The 20,057-nt window shown below is 36.8% G+C and overlaps 2 protein-coding genes across 6 annotated transcripts; one reads left to right on the forward strand and one right to left on the reverse strand.

Moving 5' to 3' along the window:
* Nucleotides 1-3,623: 3,623 nt before the first annotated feature.
* Nucleotides 3,624-11,341, reverse strand: LOC135466552 (cell death-inducing p53-target protein 1 homolog). Of its 2 annotated transcripts, XM_064744100.1 has the most exons (5): nt 11,250-11,341; nt 9,515-9,673; nt 8,138-8,318; nt 6,669-6,801; nt 4,676-4,785 (listed from the first exon to the last, which is right to left on the reverse strand). In XM_064744100.1, exons 2-4 carry the CDS (start codon nt 9,657-9,659, stop codon nt 6,690-6,692), a joined length of 438 nt encoding a protein of 145 aa, XP_064600170.1. In that variant the 5' UTR covers nt 9,660-9,673; nt 11,250-11,341; the 3' UTR covers nt 4,676-4,785; nt 6,669-6,689. The 2 variants fall into 2 exon arrangements, with proteins under 2 accessions (XP_064600169.1, XP_064600170.1); XM_064744099.1 differs by lacking the exon at nt 6,669-6,801 and having other exon boundaries at nt 3,624-4,785.
* A 219-nt stretch (nt 11,342-11,560) lies between these two features.
* LOC135467666 (syntaxin-7-like) lies at nt 11,561-19,935 on the forward strand. 4 transcript variants are annotated; one of them, XM_064745463.1, is made up of 11 exons: nt 11,561-11,694; nt 12,314-12,442; nt 13,206-13,271; nt 13,537-13,606; nt 14,226-14,313; nt 15,503-15,577; nt 16,131-16,208; nt 16,829-16,972; nt 17,610-17,682; nt 19,018-19,100; nt 19,336-19,935. In XM_064745463.1, exons 2-11 carry the CDS (start codon nt 12,328-12,330, stop codon nt 19,429-19,431), a joined length of 888 nt encoding a protein of 295 aa, XP_064601533.1. In that variant the 5' UTR covers nt 11,561-11,694; nt 12,314-12,327; the 3' UTR covers nt 19,432-19,935. The 4 variants fall into 4 exon arrangements, with proteins under 4 accessions (XP_064601533.1, XP_064601534.1, XP_064601532.1 ...); XM_064745464.1 differs by having other exon boundaries at nt 11,562-11,645; XM_064745462.1 differs by having other exon boundaries at nt 11,569-11,848.
* The last annotated feature ends 122 nt before the right edge of the window (nt 19,936-20,057 follow it).

Raw genomic sequence — 20,057 nt, forward strand, 5'->3', positions numbered from 1 at the left:
TCTTAAATTTGGAACCAGGGTAATAAATTTGTAGGAATTCCCAGGAATTCTGACTGCTACCTCTCTCCAGAAAAGTGGGAGAGCAGAGAGCTTTTTTTTCTTTTCTTTTACTTTTAATCCTGGGTAACTGAATATTTCAATGCAACCACAACATCAACTGCTTTAGTATTCATCTGTTAACTTATTGGGAAGAATGGAAATAGGTATGTTGTGCAGTGATGTCTCATTTAAACACATGTACATACCTGGTACCATACATCCAGAGTATATATTGTCCCAACATCTGCAAGCCTGTGTGTATGTAGGTCTAAATAAAAATGTTTGTAGATCACATTGAAAAGCTGATTTATTGTCACATAAGGCCATACTTATGCTAAATCACAAACATAAGTGCAGGGAGTGTTTTGTCTGAAGCACACAAATGTTAATGCAGGGGGTGTCTCCTATTTATGTATCTACCATAACTAAATCCATGGCAAGAGAAAAAGTGTGGGTGCATGCCTTTGTAGCATCATGTCAATACTGTGCCTATGGGACATAACATGTATTTGGGATAAGGTCAGTTTTGAGATTATCTTGTTGTATGTGTTACAATAACACACCTGGACTCCTTGTGAATTTGTGGAGGGAGCTACATGTGGATGAAGGATTCTGATGAAGATCTAAAATTTGTCAGACTCGCCACTTCTGATGACCACTTTTTCTAAATTAAACCATTAACTGTCTGTGCACATAACTGAAATTTTTATTCTGACTAGGCCTATGTACTTGGAACTTCGTAAGAATTCTACTTGTCTGGCCCAACACATGGATCGGAAAGTCACATGGATAGATATACATGATTTAAAGAATACTCTCAGTTGTTATCTTTTACAGTGGTGAAAATGAGAAGAAAGTTGTATATGAGATCAGAGCTGTATTGTAAAAATGATATTTTTTTTCACCAGCTTTTATTGTCCTAGTGCATAGTTTACTGTTTAAAATAAAAAAAAAACAATCCCACAGATTAATAATGATTTAAGCTTTTTTGGAGTAATCATTTAATATTTTACCAGTATCTTTAAATCTAAGAAATTCACCAGTAACTTGTCAAAGGTCAGTACCCTCAGGGGCGTGTGTGTGTGATTCCCAGCAAAAAAGGCGAGGGTCCAGAAGCCGCCAAGGCCCCGGAAGCTCTGAAGGAGCTATATCGCCTTAGAGATGACTTGCCGTATCATAGATATGCCAATTGAGGTGTTGTCGACCATTTAAGCCTGCCTGAAAAAATTGAAATAGACGTTTAACTCAGTTGTTGACGTTTTTGCCTGGAGCTCCATGGGTCAGCAAGAACATAATTTATCCTGAATTCAACATTAAATTTATGCATGTTGGAGAAAGGTTGGTGTAGATTGACTGATACAAGCATTTAACTTGTATGGAGGAGATTCGGTGGAAAGAAACATCCATGTTTTTGCTGGGCCTTGGGGGTAAACTTGCCGGCCTGTTCGTGCTGACTTGCTTTAGACTGAAATCAATGTCATTCACATTTATACATACACTTTTTGATCAGGCCTTTGGCTTAGAAAAAAGGCGTGCGTCTGATTTAGGGGAATTGTCAGTAACACGCCAAAGTCGGTGGTTACAACGGCTACTTATCTTTCCTTCACTGATAAATCTTGCAACCTATCCTATGTGAAATGATCTTGGAATGACGATAAACCGTAATGGAATAAATAACACCGATGAGTGCATATACTGTACAAATATGTTATTAATTCTGCTTTTTGGGCTGAATAGAACTGCAACGTCATCGCATTGAAACAGTCATTAAATCAGAAAAACAGATTTTGTTTGGAGACAAATGAGTCCACTTTTTGTCAAATTACACTGAAGATGATTTGCCCTTCCATGGGAGAATTGTATATATTAATATATGCTACTTCTATATGTGTACTGAAAGTTAAAACAAGCAAACCTACATAAACCTTTATAATTTTGGCACATTATTAGGTTGGAAAACCTGTTAAATATAACTTCGTGACACTACATCATGTGATCTGGAAAAGCAAAATCTTTGAGATATAATCAAAATTCACAACCTTATGACAATTGCTGCCATGCATGGTTGCATGGTTGCATGGATGCAGAAAATACAGAACCGACGTTGCAGAAAAATTGTTATTAAAAAAAGGCCATTATTTCAGTACATGTGGCATGAACATTTGTACTTAAAAAACCGCCTACGCTAAGTAACTCTCATAAAAAGAAAGGAAAACAATAAAATGAACTATGTGTCAAACTCCATGAGAAATGTCCAGGCGGTTGGATTTATTTTAAAGTTGAACTCGATGAAGTTTGTCAGGTGTTTTCATTTCAATCGACTGACAAGTCCCATCTAAGGGAGAAATCTCATAAATTTTACGTTTTATGAAAACTCATAAACATATATAAATATGTAGGCCTAAGGACGAAAAAAAACATGTAGGCCCTATATTAATAGTAATGTGTACTGGGAAAATTGCAGTTTACCATGTTTACAGAGAAAATATATTTGCAATAGTGTTGAGTTATAGTAAAACAATCTACATTCTCTTGAACCTTTTTTTTCAAAATGTAAAAGGCTTTAAAAGTGGAGTAACTCCCTGTTTGTGTTACAAGTATATATAATTTCCAGAACCTGAAAAGTGGGAGGCCAAAATATATGTTGCCCCCCCCCCCCTTTTGAAAGGGGGGGGGGGCATGGCCCAACTCATTGCTTGTGAGGCCGTGGTGAAAACAAGTTGTTGATGCCACTTGTCTTTCAATAATTTGGACCCGCTTTTGCAAAACTACAGAAATCAGTTGTTCGTCTTTTACAAAGGAAGTTGAAAGAAATATGACTTAAGATGTCTTGTGAAAGTGACCACAGCTTGTAATCTTCGACAATGACACATTTCTCACTGTAAAACAAACACTGTTGTCCTGGGCCAGTTTCACGAAACTTCAAAATCAATTTTTTGTAATTCTGAATGATTTCATCATAACATGATGCTATAACCTAAACACGTCTTTAACAAAAAAATTACAAGAAACACGACTTACAAAGTTTTGTGAAAGTGGTCCATAGTACACATGTCTGTATGTCACATGTGGAAAAGTTAGTAACTTGCCAGTCAGTGGTTTACACCATGCACTCCAGTTTCCTCTCGCCAAAATGCTCACTGCCACCATATAAGTGAAAAAGTGCTGCAAAAATTAAGCAACAATCAAATAAAACACTTAATAAATAAATACACTTTAAAATATAACACGAAGTTTCCCGTACAGAGTTGAAGACGGCTTCATGTCTATAAGGAAATAAAACAACATGAACACTTCAGATCAGAGAAAATAAAAGCTTGCATGATTTATTATGATTATTTTAAGCATATATTGCTTATTACATGTACTTATCTTGCCTGTAAAGTTCTGATTACATTATGACCTGTATATAGTGTAAACTGTCAAGATCGTATATGATATGAGGTTAATATACATCAGTCTGATTTTTACAACCATATTGGACAAACCTACATTCAAACAATTGTCTTCCTGATCAATGGCTAAGGGCATTTTCAATATAGGCCTACTCAATCAGGCTTCAAATCTATTTAGCACAAGGTCACCTCAGGTGCCTTGCATTTTTTATCATTCTGTGTTTACATGTCCTAGTATTTTCATTGCAAGACTCACTAAAATTTACGGATGTCTGCAAATGAAATAAAACAGTTAACATTTGAACGATGTAAAATACCTGTAAATGGCGGATATAACAAGTGAGAAAATCAAACCAACAGAATATTACCAAAGTAAGGATAAAAAAGCATATACATGTTCCCATTTCCCAAAATAAATAACACCTCACCAATAAACACCCAAGAAAGTTAGATCAGATGTCTTTTGAAGGCACTTCAACAACTTGAATAAAAAGTGTGATTAAATACTTGATTTGCAAACAATCATTTCTCATACTAGCACCTAGCATACAAGCAAGTTATACAATTTTTCATACAGCTAAATCATTTTGAAAAATATTTATTAAACTTCTGAAGAAAGTTATTACAAGGCACATTAAAAAATGGAGGGAAGCTTTGGAATATAAACATACATTCTGTCAATTACTTCTAAATCCCAATACTCCTGAAAGCTGTACATCTTTAGAATATAAAACCTCTTACAACACACTTTCAGTTTTATCTTTCTATACTCTGTATGTAGCACCACAGATGCAATTTTCATGTAGGCTTAAGGCACATGAGGATGTACATGTACATTTAAACATAAGCCCAGTTGCATGCACATAGATATGAAATTGTATGATCACATACTATGACATACAAGTATCTATGACCAATCCAAGAGGATTCCTTACACAGGTTTTACATTTGAAAAGATACGTGTTCATATATCACCTGGCCATAATTTATAACATGGCACTGCTCTACTCGAGAAGGAACTAGAAGAGCTACATGTGCTTAGCCTAGAAAAAGAGTTGCCAAAACTCTACAACTCTATAGACAATATTTTTAACAACAGTGACTCCCAGGAAAAATATGTCTCAATTAATATATTTACTTAAATACATTTTTCTTATATCACAGATAAATTTTCTGTGAAGACCTCAAGAAGACTAAACTGACTTTCATATTATATAGATTTACGAAAGCCGAGCAGCACTAGTTGAGCCGGCGGAACACCCCGACTGTGTTTGAGCAGTTGGGACATTTGTGGACGACATCCTGTAGATCTGACACACAAAATGGGATGAGGCAGCAGCCCAGCCAACACCTGAGAAGAGGAAAACCAGGTAAAGGGTTAACTTAAAACCTGTGGGAAGGGTTAAACCAAACAGTGATAAAGCATCTAGAGACTGAACAGCTGCTCCAGTTCCAAGAAAAAATAGACTGTTTTTAAATTTATATCAGGGATGCTTTATGGAAAAACCATCCACTGGGTTTAACTGCAGAGTGGTAAAAAAACTCTAACATGCATGTACATTGTATGCGGTGGCTTCTAGATGTACTTGATGCTGTTAAATCAGAGTCGCTATGGATAGGTCGTCCAGTGAGGTAATATTGCTGGATCAACCTCAAATGCCTTGATACTGTATCATCTGTGACTGAACATCACTGCTCGGTGACACTGTGTTTATATTACCTGGCATAACACCGGGTATGAACTTGAAATGTGAATCATTATCGTGCAGATTGCTTATGTCATAGTAAAACAATCTACATTCTCTTGAACTTTTTTTTTCAAAATGTAAAAGGCTTTAAAAGTGGAGTAACTCCTTAAACAAATGCGACAAGTACAGGTGAATATACAGTAACAGAAAACAGAAAATTTGTAAATTGAGGAAGATATTGAGACTGTGACAGGTAACAGCTCTACACCTGATGAAAATAAAGTGAAGGAAATGGGTAAAATCAGCAACATGAAGAAGTAACACTACAGGGCTATGGCATTACATATATCTCTCTCAATCATCTGATGTCTTGGTTTAACATCAGATCAAATCAAGTCAATCAACTGGGGCCAATTCCACAAATTCATTTCTCACTCACATCAAAATACTAAAACTTTGATCATCACAATGACTAGTTTTTCGTACTGGAAGTTGCAATTTCGTTACACTTATCTTCAAATAACACTTAAAAGGTTTATATTTAATTTATAGGGTCAAAAAATAAGTGTATTTCCAATTTTAACTTAAGTCAGTCGTGGTTTCGTGGAACTGGTCCCTGGCCTTTGGTGAAAGAGGACATGAGGCATATATTAAACAGCACCTATACATAAATGTATTTAACAAAGAAAACATCATTTTCTGAGAGCAGACACTAGAGAATTCAGAAGGGCACAGGCACAGCAAACACCTTAACCCGTAGCCCTCATGCTGGAATTTGACACATACATGTAGGTCATAGGATCAACTTGTCCATAAGTACATGCAACAAAGATGACTTCCCTGGCATCTACTTTAAACTTGGCGTCAAGCTTTTTTGTCTATTTTCAGCAAACAATGTTACTGACATAACCTCCCGGTCACATTCCAGAATAATCATGACAGGGACGTGAAACAGTACACTAACTGTGAAGAACAGCCCTGTGGGGTTGAAAGATCAAAACTGGAAATTAGAAACTGAAGTAAAAATTATAAGGGAGAAAAAAATGACCACACACATACCACCATCCCCAACATGAACAACAAAGTCATCTTCCCAGAAGACTCAGAGGTGCAAAATGCAACAAACAATGCCTAATTCCGACCACCATCAAAACCTGAACATAAACTGCATTAAGCTCTTTTGTTAAATACATTTAAAGACTTTAATCCTTTTACCACTTCAAATGTTTATTTGTCCTCATCCATATTCAGACAAACATTCCAAAAGTGTAATTTCAACAACCAGTTACCATTTTAATTCTGAACTTTACAAAACTAGTGAGCAAACAAAATAATGCATTTCCTTTTCTTTTCAAAATATATATATATATTTTTTTTTTCGGAGGAAGGCAAGGGGAGGAGGTAGAGTCAAAGGTTTAGAACCCTACTATGACACAATGCCTGACAATGTTGAATAATTGACCGTGTAAACTTTGTCCAAGGGGACTACAAACAAAAGGTCATGTGCATAAATAAACATTCCAAATCTCGCAGAAACACCACTGACTTCTGAGCGACCACTGTTAGACTAAGACAGCCTTCTGAACATTCCCACAACACGATAACAATTTGGGCATCGGTGTTCCACATCCTGTAGCTCTGGGATACAAAATGGTATGAGACAACAGCCTAGCCAACATCTGAAATATGATGAATTCAGATTGTGGTTACCACTTTATTATGAAGAATACATGTACATGTATACAGCTTTTCTATTACATGTACATACGGTGGAAAGTCTGTCAGTAACCAACAGAGGGTCAAGGGTCTCTGGTTTTCTCCCACCATAATACTGGCTGCCATTATACAATTTAAAGTGTGTTAAGCATGGCGTAAAACACCCATCAAATAAATACATAAATATTTATTTTATTTATTTATTTGATTGGTGTTTTACACCGTACTCAAGAATATTTCACTTACACGACGGCGGCCGGCATTATGGTGGGTGGAAAGCGGGCACAGCCCGGGGGAAACCCACGACCATACGCAGGTTGCTGGCAGACCTTCCCACTTACGGCCCGAGAGGAAGCCAGCATGAGCTGGACTTGAACTCACAGCGACCGCACTGGTGAGAGGCTTCTGGGTCATTACGATGCGCTAGCGCACTAACCGACTGAGCCATGGAGGCCCCAATACATAAATAAATATTATATCTACGGCTTCATATTTTCACCTATACATCTACCTACAACATTAGCTGGCAGTGTGCCAAGCAATCGGTGTTTTGATACTTTATAGATGGCAGCTGTCTTATGTGGCTGAGCATTTGTTCTTGGATGAGGCCACTGAATTAACTAATTCCAATACAAACATGATACTCTAATTCCTCAACCTTTTCGCTTATGAAAGATCAACTTTCAGTTCCAGTACAATTTATGCATATTTTTAATTTGATTTTGGAGACAAAACTGCATCAGTTGGATTAGTCAGTTTCACCACTTCACAAAAAGTGCAATTTTATTGGTCAACACAGAATAATGCCTTTAGAATATGCTTGAGAAAACACCTTGCAAACATATGAAAAGGTGAAAGACATACAGCATGTACGATTTCCAAGTGAATGGGAGTGTGGATGAAATAGAAAACATTTAACTTTGTGCAACTGAAAATCCTGCTTGATAAAATGGTGCATCACCATAAAGTTGCTTGGCTTTGAGTAGAAATACTATTGGCAAAAATTTGAGAGAAATTTTTTCGGAAATTACCGGGTTAGGAAAAAAAAGCATGCTATCTGCCTTCTGAAAAAAGCTAGTATACTGAAAATAGATTACCATTCTTGTTGGAAAGTGGGAGATGAATTTTGTTTCCCCTTTCATTGGGATTTATTCATATTCCAGTCAAGCAGTATATCACATCACAATCGAAAGATGCATAATGCTGCACACAAAAAAACAACGAAACAAATTACAATATCTCTAATTTAGCATCATCAGCTGTGGGACTTTAAAGCTGTAGATAATTTGAACGACTTACCCAAAGAGGCAAAGCACTCCTGAGACAATCCAAGTCAGAGCTCCTGTCTCGTAAACCAGGGATGTGGTCACATGATTCTGGCAGTGTGGGCAGTTTATGGTGACAGGGCTGGGGCCATAACTCATCTGTATCACAGTGACAGGCTGAGGCTGAGAGTACACTACCCCACCAGACTGATACCCTGAAACACAACCAGTCTTCATTAAAGGTATGCACTGATGGAAGCTTAAATAAGGGTTCATACAGTAATGGGGTTTTAAAATTCTATGATTTTCCAGTCCAATATTACTAAAATTCCAGGATGTTCACCAGTTAAATTCTGTCGAACATTGTCGAACATTGACGGAACACGCAAGTTTGCATGGCTATTTCTCTAGGCTTTCAACATTATTTCGGTCACATCACATAATTTGATTAGTGTTTGATGTCGTATTCCAAATCACATGACTATGGACTGTTGGTTCCTGCCTGTGGTACCAAAGCTGCTATATTTAAATTGAGTATCATGCTACATATCACACAATTTAACAATACACTTGTTCTATTTTTACCGAAAACAAGACACAAGCAAGTAACGTTAATACAAGTAATACCAGTAACTGAACCTCCTCAATAATTACAGACGCATTTTCAGAAACTGTATACCATATAGTGCCTTGCGTGGACTGTTGTCTTAACATAAGTAGTAAACTCTCTGTGAGGAGTAAGTGATTACAGGTATCAATCAGTGACAAGCTGTCTACACCTCCATGATGCCTCAGAGAGCCTCACCAGCTTGGCAAGAGGGGTAAAAACACACTGCCCGTTTTCTAAAAATTCACTTTTTTTGATTGAACGGTTGTAAGAGGCAGGATGGACTCAAATGTTGTGATGAATGTCAAGATTAAAAAAAAAAACAAAAAAAACAAGAAACAAAAAAAAAAAATGGACTAAGCATATAAGTTTGTGATTACCAGTACTGTTCCAGAAACAGTACGATTACCGGTATTTTGAAAGATGAAATCCTGCCTCCAGAAACTGTCGTAGGCCTTTTTTGGGCATATCCAACATATTCAGTTTTGTATTTTCCTTAGGTATAGCTACTTATATAGAGAATCAAGAAAATTATGCTATTAACATTTAAAGACTAAATACATACACTAGAAGGTACTAGAGTGGAAACCTCTGTCCCATCTAAATTTAGAAACAAGACTCATCACTGTCCAATCATGAATTTTTAAAGAATCTTTGAAGAAGTTCTTGCATCAAGTACTCCAGATATATCAACCATGTGTTATACATGTATACAGACACTCATTCCAAGATATCAAGATAATGATCACTGTAATCCAATATTATACACATGTACATGTATTTGGGGCAAGTGTAACCACATACCTTGTGGTGGATAAGCAGGCTGCGGGTAACCCTGTGGCCCTTTTGGGGGCTCATACTTTGGGGGTGGATCCTGTGGGTTATGTCCTGAGTCAGCTCCACCCTGGTATGGTGGGGGAGCATCCTTTGGGGCTGAAGTGCTACTCATGATAGAGGGATTCACTGAAAAGGAAAGATGCAGACAGATGAATATTAATAACATGGGCATGAATAGCAATAGGTACATGGTTCAAAAATCGTGGTTAACATTAAATACATGGTATTTTGATTCGTCTGATGATATTTGTAAGATAATGTACATGTACTATTAAATGCAAGTCTGACGTGGATTCACTAAGACAAAATAGGTAAAAATTAACTTGTTTTCTCTTTTCAGATTTACTACCTGTCATTCCATTTAACATTTAAAGGCCCCAAAGAATCTGATCAATTCTGTGTCTGTAATAATGACCTGTGTGCAGTTTATTCTTAGTACATAGAGATGCAAATCAAAGACACTTCGTAATATTCTATTTCAGATAGTGCTTTGGGCATATCCAACATTTCAAACCATTCCATTTATATATGCACAAAAGCTATAATATCCAGAACAGGTACAGTCAATAGTGATTTCTGCAACTCAAACCTATGACATTAAGCTGAACAGTGAGCATCTGTTCGCATTACCTAAAAGGTATAACCAAGCAAACTTCACCAATGTTAGCTGCATCTGTGTGGCTCAACTGATCTGACAATGTACTAACGTACCAAGCTATACACAGCTACGTTCACAGATTCCCGTGAGATACGCCATTAACTGTTGAGCAATAATAATGGAAGTGGCTTACATAGTAGCTAAGACATATTCAGGTATTCAGGTGATTTGCACTTGATTGCACCGTGCTTCTGTCACCTAACATGGCAGGGAGCATCAATTTTCAGCATCAGTCCAGAAACTGGCATGCCAACGATAAATGGAATAGCTCTAAACTTTATGGTTACATGTTGTTTCAAGACTGTTTAATATCTGAAAAACTTTACCCTTACCTTTCCTCAGCAGATAAATTTAATGTATGCCAAAGGAAAATTGAGTGATGTTGGCATTCACAAATTGATGCTCCATTAAAATAGCAGGAAAATGTGCATGCCGGGATGTAAACAGCAGTGCTTGATGGAAGGAAAGGCTGACTGAGATCAATGCCTTAAGTGCCATTTTCGATTTACCCCCAGTACCAAATTCACGATGCCATTATCGTATGGGTGATATCCTGAGGGCCTATGTTCTTGGCGTTGAGAGTCTGGGAGTTTTTGTGCAGACCAAGAGATTAGACTGTATGTCAAATCAGAACTATAAAACACACAGACATGTTGAATATAGGACTAATTTGAAACAGAGGTTCAGAACCATTAATGGTTGACCGAACCAGAACGGGAAAATTTAGACCAAAAAACACAGTTCAAGATCACAAGTGACAACTATGTCAACACGATTTTTTTTCCTCGTGTGTAATTAAATATACTGACAGTGAGTTTTGTAAGTTTCAAAGCCTGAAGATTCACAGTCTTCCCGGGTACTGTCCATAGGCCTCTAAAAAGCCCGTTGTTGTTGCACAGTTCATTCGCCACAACTCACGAGAGGAAAAAAGAACATTTTAAGACAAGACAGGCAATTGTATCGTGCGATCTACATACTCAAAATAAGACTGAGATCCACTGTAACCCTAATGAACAATACACTTCATATTCAAACGCTTCTTACCTTCGCACACGAAATAACTTGCGAAATCGGCCAAAACAGATTACAATGTACATGTATGTCAAACGATTTATTGACAATTCTTATCAACTCCACATAGAGCGCGTCAATAACAAAATATAGTTCTTTGGTAAACTGCAGATCAACGTGTAAAATTCTCAACATTGCGCTCAATTTTCATATGCAGTACATTGTATTGATAATTAAAAGAAAAAAGAATATTGTAAACCAAACTGATTGTATCTCGCTACAAATTAAACTTTGACCCCGGCTAATAAGTGTGTCCTTGCGCGATCATGTGAGCAGAACCGGAAGTGGTATTTGAGAATGAAAACGAAGATTATCTGAGCTCACAGTGGAAAGGTTTCAATTTTAGTGATTGCAGAGTGACAGACACTGGTACATAGTTTAATATCGGTTTACCCCAAGACAATAACAAGAGGAACTGGTAATCGAAAGGATACTGACACTGGATAAGCTACATTTGTTTTTTAAGGGCAGCGTTTTGACATTTTGGATGACAGCACTGTAGTTTACTGTGTAGGCCTACACAGCCCATCTACGAACACAGTGCGGCTTGTTTGATGTCCTACTATTTTAATGTCTGTGTCAATGTTTTAAAAAGCGTCACGTTGTTTAGTTTGATATTTACATCAAATTTGTAAAGTGGGCTACACTGTAGCCCAGTTAAGTGAGTTCAGTTAAATCCCATAACCGTCGATTGAGGCGATATTTTACCATTTGATCTTTGAAAGTCACATTGATGATATGATTGTCAACTATCACATCATCAGATATGGCCATGATCGACATTTAATTTAATTGAAATAATCTCAAGTCTGCATGTTACATAATGTAGATCACAGGCGACCTGTAAACCCTATTTGTGCCATCTACAAGTCTCGAAGATAAGAAATACTGTGCTGCAGATGCATGTTCTGTAATGCAGTAAGGCATAATAAAAAAAACACTTCACAATGCAGTTAACTCAAGTTGCAACTCCATAAAGATCTGTTCTATGTAAAGTTGTATAATGTTTGAATGTTCAGGTATGTGTTCTGTTTCAGACTGACTAGCTGAGATGTCGTGGAACCAGGGAGGCGGAGGGTATGGCTCTACAAAGGCCTACACTGATGAGCCGGGTATGGGAGAGTACAGAGATGACCCTGGGGGAAGAGGAGGATACCAGGACCAAGGCAAATCATTGCATGAATCATAGATGACAAGTGTTTCTTTTCCTAATATATACCAGACAGTCTTTTTTTTTTATACTCCCACTATGAAGTTTAGGGATAGGGGAGGGGTACCCTGGAATCACTGTGTCTGTCTGTAGACATGATATTTTTTTAGATATAGATCCTTCTAAAGTACTGCAGCAGTTTCTGTGAAAATTTGCATAATTTTTTTCCATGATAACTTGTGCATGCATACCTAACTTTTATGTTGTTTGCATCATTATTTACAAAGTTAATCATGATGTACACATTCATAGTTTTGATTTATTTGATTGGTGTTTTAGACTGTGCTTCCAAAGTGTTGAGTTACATAGATTTCTGTGACAGTTTTGTATGTATCTTTCCTATGACCTGAAATTGTGCTTTCTTAGTGTTCCTGACAACATTTTCAGAGTTTACAGTTATTCCCATCTAGTTCTTTTCCTTTACATATATGTATATCCAAAAGGCAGGGAATGGTGGGTAGTCTGGGTGGAGAGGCAGAAATTTTGGAAAACTGATCTGTGTTGGTCTTTAGATATTTTGCTTTGAATTAAACACATTTCTCATGGTATCTCAAGAATTGTCTTTAACCATGATAATTGTGGTGAACTATACACAAAGATTGAAACAAAAAGAACACCAGGTGTTAAATCAAAAGAGCATAAAAATGTTGTCAATGTTAAGGGGATGTGTTGTTTACTTTGATGTAGATTATAGTACCTGTTCATATTGTACACTGCAGGCTATGGTAACTTCACCAAGTTGTGCGACCAAATCAGCAGCAACATTTTTACCATAAATTCAGGGGGTAAGTCAGTTATAGTTATTTATTTATTAAATCTTTCTGATATTGTCTGTAATATGTTTGATTCATCATTGGCGTATACATGACCTTTTTTAAAATCAACATTTTATTTGTTTTCATCAACTTCATCAACTTTTCATCATAATTGATGGTGATATAGTTCTTGGGAATATCGGTAAATGACATGTTAAGATCAGGACGAATATTTCAAAGCACCTGTAAAGTGTGTACATGCAGTTATGTTTCATTAATGTACTTTATTTTTCAGCCAATAATATTGACAAAGCCATGAAAAGTATTGGTACCCATAAAGATGGAGTGCAGTTAAGAGATAAAATGTGAGTACAAACTATGCTACAAAGCAGACATGACTGGTTGACCCTGTGTCAGTATAATGTAACTGTTAAGGGAGTCATGTTTAGTGTTTTCAGCATGATACTTCAGTGGCAGCAGCACTTTGGTGACGTGGACTTGCCGTGCTACAAGAAGAGACTGTATGTGTGCACACACTTGATGACTCCTCATTGTTATATGTCTGAAAAACTATTAAGTATGATGTAAACCCTCAAGCATATATACATGTACATCCTGATTCAGTGAAGCAGTTTAAAGAGGGATGGGAAACTTCTACAGATATTCTGATGAACAGTATTTGGGTATGCAAGCGTGCCTGGTTTGATCTGTTGATATGTTACTTTTACAACCAACCTTCAATGTAATGTTTTAATACAGATCATCTTGAGTGATTTGAATCGTGTGTGGATTTAACATTGAAAGTTTAGGCAATTGTTCCACTGGGCTGTGTTTGGTTTCTGTGTTCATAAAGCTGACTGCAATAGTATGAGTGAAATATTCTTTGTTCATAACCAAATTATATGGTGAACAGCATGCACAAGCAAAATAAGGTGGTTTAAATCTACCTGATGTTTTTTTTATTTTTTTTGTTTGTGATTACAGTCATGATATATCTACCAGCACGCAGAAGGTGGTCAATGAAACCATGAGATTATTTAAGAGGATGGCCTCACAAAGAAATATAGATAAGGTAAGTTGTTCATGTTATGCAAGGAAGTCATCCTAGATAAAGTAAGTTGTTCATATTCTCTAAAGAAGTCATCCTAGATAAGGTAAGTTCATAATCTGTAAGGAGGTCATCCTGTATAAGGAAAGTTGTTCATGTTCTTTGAGGAAGTAACCCTAGACAAGGTAGCTTGTTCAGGTCCTGTAAGGAAGTCGTTATAGATAGGGTAAGTTAATACTGTGTTCTGAAGTCATCCTAGATAAGGTTAGTTGTTCATGTTTTGTTACAAAGCCATTCTTGATAAGGTAAGCTGTTCATATTCTGTACAGAAGTCACCCTAGATACTGTAAGTTCTTATTCTCCAAGGAAATTGTCCTGTTTGCCTGCAGGAAGTTCACTCAGTGCAATCAGAAAGAATGGTGTAGTTTTGAGTGCAAACTCTTGTATCGTTAAAGATAAAAAATAGTACTACTGTATTATGTGACCTGTTAGAAATATTATGCAACTATTTTGGGATCACATTTACTATAACATGGGTGTCTGAATAAAGTTTCGCAAACAGTTATTTAGAGTCAAACGTTTGTGAACTTGAGAAGTTTCTGAACGAAAGTTGTTTCTTCTGTGCCGCTGGAACATGATGAGACAAGTAATTGGTAAATTAATATTTACAGAGGTTGCCTTACATATTTCGCAGATCACATGATTCAAGACGGCTATTTTTACCTTCAGGGACAAAAGAGTTCGAATACAAAACACCTCTATTGGGTTATGTAGAAATGAAATCTTGGGAAAATTATGGCTAAAGTCTGATAGTTTTCCTTTGATAAAATAATCTGCAGCTCACATGACTGATCTCTAGTGTCTAATTAAATAGAATTGTCGATGGGGAGTGGGCCATGACCAAGTGGTGAAGGTGCTTGGCTCGCAATTCTTCGGTCACACTGGGCGGACTCAATCCTGCTCATGTGTGGTCTTCCACAATTAAAACTACAAGTAGCTTGCATCGTATAAGTAAAAAAATCTTGGTTAGTTTGTTTAACGGCAACCAAATAAGTAAATACAGCTGTCAACTCAAACATGTATCCGATGATCAAGAGGAAAGGAGAATATTGTCAGTGAATCAAACAAGTACTTAGCCATTACAGACGTGCTGTATTAGGCTTGTGATTTTGATGCTGTTGAAGTGCAATGGTGTCTCTCTATTTGTTAATAGCGCAACAGAATGCAGTTAGACAGACTCAAGAGCCAGTTCCAGGAAGCAGTGCAGAGATTCTCTAGGCTACAGAAGGTAAGATTTAAACATTTGAAAGGTGGGTATTAAATAAAGGTTATCTGGGTTGATATTAAAGGAAAAGTCCGCAGAAAAATAATGAAAGCACCAATAGAACAACCATTGAATACATGTAGGCTACAATATGGTTCATAAAGATCATCTTACAATCACCAAGCTGTTGATCGCATTTCATTATGTGAAAAAGAAAATCTAGAAAACATGTAAAGATATTTCCAAATACAGTTTTCAGTTGTCTATCTATTGGTGCTTGCTTCAGTGTTACATTTCCCTGTAATAATAGTCCCTTAGGGCTAAGGTTCTCAGGGTGGATATTCAAAATGCACTAAAGATGGATATTAAATGGTATTGTAAATGGCTTAAAATGACAAAAAATATCATTTTAAGGCCTTCTTGAGCTTTTTAGATACCAAACTGTAGGTGAAATGTAGTGTTTAAATTTGAAGAAGACATAGTGGTTAGGTAATTTTTCAAGTGATGATAATTTTAAAGATAAAGAATATGCAGTGGCTGAAGCAGATGTGTGAATTCATTGCTTTTTGTTTTGCAGACAGCAGCAGAACGTGTTCGATCAACTACAGCACTGGGGGACAGAGAGGTCAAGCCCAAAAAGACATCAGACTGGCTGGTAACTGTGCATAGTTTCTGATAGCTGCAGTAGTTGTGCGGGTGTTGAAATAATGTATGAACACATCTCAAAGCACAAGAAATGGACACTTGAAATCTTCATCCTTAATTTGATATACATGTATATATGATATAAAAGATGTTTTGGACGTGAATGCTGTAGAAATATAACTTTTCACCTCCATATTTCTTGTGTGTATTCTTAATTGGCTTTGTATAAAGTTCTTAGTGCTGTAGGGTTGATTATTGGCCCTAAATGGTTTGGTCCACAATACATGTTCGACTTTGTGAAAATTTGAACAAAACTGAAACCCCAGATGAACAGTGACTTATATCTGGCATAAAACATTCCACAAATACATGATTCTTTCAAGAATGGCTAGTGAGTGACAAGAGTGTGTTAGGCCAACATTAAAAATGTGTTTGTTTGACCAGGCCAACACTCCAATGAAAGGCCTTAAGGGTTTATTGAATGTTATATTTGAATGTTAATTTCTTTATAAATACTATCTTTTTCATTAGTGTGAATAATAAAAAGTACTGACTTTATATTTTTTCTGATAGGGTCAGTTTGTATCTATCATAATTTGGCCTTATCATATACATGTATAAACATTGCAGGATGACGAGGACTATACCAGCCACACAGGAAACTATGTGGAGGGAAGTGGGGCCCCAAACCAGCAGCTGTTAGAGCAGGAGCTAGTCATAGACAATGACCTTAACCTGATCAGGGAGAGGGAGGACAGAATACGACAGCTAGAGGTGGGTACAGCTGACATGTACAGGTTATCGTCCATCCCATGCCCCCATCAGCTGAGGAGTCTCAATCTTACAATACTTTAAAAGCATAACTGAATGGAGGCTAAATTATGATTGCACACGGAAGATTCAGTGATAAGAGGTTAAACATTTTTGGCCCCTGATAAATGAGATTGCAGGTTCAAATCCAGCACTTGGTGGTTTGCGTTTGGTGTAAAGTCAAGAGGTTTATCAAGCATCTGACATAGGGTTATGGTTTAGTCTGGGTGCCCTGGTTTCTCCACCCGTAAACCTCACTGTTGTATTGCCACATATCAAATAAATAAGTTTCAAGATTAAGGGCAAAATAATAAGCCTTGGATACTTCTAATTCTCACCTGTTGTTGTAGATTGATGTAATTCTATAGTTGTTCTTTTTTAAGACTTTTTTTTATGCATGTATAACTATTATAAAAGTAACGATAGTAAATAATTGATTTCAAAACTAACTGATTTGAATGGCATACATCTGCAAATTTCAGTTTTTATTTCTCTTTGTGATTACCACAATAGCTTTCAGAGACGTTTTTGGGCTTAGCATGGAGGTCAGTGTTGTGTGTAAGTAGTTTATAATTTTGTCTCTGAATTGCTATTGTTACAGTCAGACATTCTGGATGTAAATGAGATATTTCGGGACTTGGGGGCAATGGTTCATGAACAAGGGGAGGTAATAGGTAAGTCAATCCTCCAGCTTCTAGAAGTATTGAAAGGCAGCAATAGTTCATGCCAAGGTAGTGTTCTAAATGTCCTCACCTCTTCCTATATGGACAATTTTCAGATCTTATATGTTCATCATGTGAAAGGTGTATGAGCAAATATTTTATGACCTAACTTACCCAGCACAGTATAGTCAGTCTTAAGGAAAATACATGTGAAAGGTAATGACTTAATGGGTTATTTATGGTTGTATGGTCACAAGACTGTTACCAAACTTTCTTTTAGGAAAAGACAACATTGATTGTAAGTGTAATTTTATACAAGGCAAATGTACTTAAAAAAAGTGTGATCTTTATACCCTTGAAGAATTAAAAGAGCCATCATTGTGTGCAGATTGATTAGCTTAAAGTTGCTCAACTGAGACACTGCCATGTTTTTTATACATGGAGTGATCGTGAGCAAAAAATTGAATCTTGAGACCCCATTTTAGACAGACAGAATGTTATTTTTGAATAGTAGGCCTACATACATGTAGCTGAAATGCATACATCTGCTTTATTGCCTTTTCAATGTGTAAGGCACACCAGTAAATGTATATTGCACGTTAGGCTCACTTTACACTCTTTAAAGTAAGTTCAAATGCACAAAAAATCTGAAGGTACCCAAGAACAGGACGTTACTGAGATCCTTATTCTCAATAAAACTTTGGTAAACCTAAGTGCCACTTATGCCCCTACTTCACCTCTTGTACTGCCGTACCTGGGCCAGTGGAGGAGAAATTAACTATATGTGGATCATACATCTGTACTTCAACTAATGTTGTATATGCAATATCCTGTCGTTGCTGCCCATCTGCTATATATATTGTACTAACTGGGCAGTTTCTCCATCGTCGTATAAGTGAAATATTCTTGAGTACGGCGTAAAACACCAATCAAATAAATAAATAAAATCCTATTCACACATTTGACAAAGACTGTTACATACAGCTGAAAGCAAGAGAAATAATAGGTACTGCGTTTACTTATCTATTTATTGTATCAATAGACTGACACGGCTATGTACAAGGTGTTGTTAATGGATTGGGTGTACTTGCTGGCTTTGATGTTTAAACCGCTGACTCAGAGCAAATACTGCGCCCTTGACCAGTAAGGTTGCATGTCTGAATCAAGCGCTTAATGTTTCAAGACATTTGTCTGCTTCCTGGTGAAGGTTGGTGGCTTACTCCGGGCACTCAGACTTCGTCCAATCATAAACTGCACAGGTGATATAGGTAAATATGTCCTGAGTAATTTGGCATTAAACACAAATCAGTCAATATTATAAAATTAGTTGCACCATTTGCCTTGCAGATTGCATTGAGGGGAATGTGGAGAAGGCCAGTGGTAATGTGGAGTCCGGTGCTGAACAGCTCACGCAGGCCTCAAAGTACCAGGTAAGATTCAGAAACACACGAGTATTAATACTGCATCTCTTTTTGGTCTTGCATGTTCTTTTTTCAGTTTGAATAAGATGCAGAAGGTATGCAATGAATTATTTATGTTTGCTGTTGTCATTGTTGGAAAAATGTGTACGGCTTGAATCTGACAAAATCTGATTTACTGTGCTTTTTAAAGATTACCCGAGACAACCCAAGTTTCTACATGCGTTTTTTCTCCCTTTTTTTTCAGAAAAAGGCAAGAAAGAAGATGTGTATAATATTGATAATATTTGTGATCATCGCAGCCATCATCACTATTATTCTCGTAACTCAGCTACACAGATGAGGAGCTCGTTTTTGCCAGAGTGATACAAATTGTTTTATCATTCCACTGGATGCCTCTGTTATACATGTTATTATGGGCAGATGTTTGTAAATACTCCAAGTCATTGAGACTCTATCTTTAATTTATGTATTGAGAGGTGAAGACTGGTTGCAGAGAGTGATGTATAATACATGGGGGTAAAATGACTCCCATATGTCTGCATCTTGTTTACACTTTTGGAGCTTTTTATCCTATATAGCAGTTGTTTAATAAAGTGCGAGGGGATAAATGGTCACATTTAATAGAAAACTTACTACTGTTTTGAACAAACGAGATATGATAGTGTGACTAAAACATGTTCAGGCCGCAGAATCACAAGCTTTGGCTTGAGTTTAAATTTGTTTCACATTACCTCCAGTCAACAAACAGGATTTATTTTCTCATTCATGGAAATTGCTTTGATCTAGCTCAATTACAGTTACCTGTACATCTTCATTAAAATAGTCAGTTATAATTTGGATTTAAGTTCTGACTTAAGTTCTGACTTAAGTTCAAGATGGCTTTGAGATCCAAGATCCTGGTAGACTCCTGGTCTTCAAACATACTAAACTAAATCAGAGGAACTCTTTATCATTTAGTTCATATGT

Source organism: Liolophura sinensis, chromosome 6 (assembly GCF_032854445.1).
Source record: "Liolophura sinensis isolate JHLJ2023 chromosome 6, CUHK_Ljap_v2, whole genome shotgun sequence".
NCBI classification, from domain to species: Eukaryota; Metazoa; Mollusca; class Polyplacophora; order Chitonida; family Chitonidae; genus Liolophura; species Liolophura sinensis.

Bases quoted from the DNA above. Each gene is read 5' to 3' on its own strand.
- LOC135466552 (XM_064744099.1), bottom strand. From the start codon at position 9,659: ATGAGTAGCACTTCAGCCCCAAAGGATGCTCCCCCACCATACCAGGGT. The intron at 8,319-9,514 runs GTATGTGGTTAC...GTTGTGTTTCAG, and splicing joins GCCTGCTTATCCACCACAAG to GGTATCAGTCTGGTGGGGTA. The intron at 4,786-8,137 runs GTAAGTCGTTCA...TCCTCTTCTCAG, and splicing joins GGAGTGCTTTGCCTCTTTGG to GTGTTGGCTGGGCTGCTGCC.
- LOC135467666 (XM_064745463.1), top strand. From the start codon at position 12,328: ATGTCGTGGAACCAGGGAGGCGGAGGGTATGGCTCTACAAAGGCCTAC. The intron at 12,443-13,205 runs GCAAATCATTGC...TGTACACTGCAG, and splicing joins AGGAGGATACCAGGACCAAG to GCTATGGTAACTTCACCAAG. The intron at 14,314-15,502 runs GTAAGTTGTTCA...ATTTGTTAATAG, and splicing joins CACAAAGAAATATAGATAAG to CGCAACAGAATGCAGTTAGA.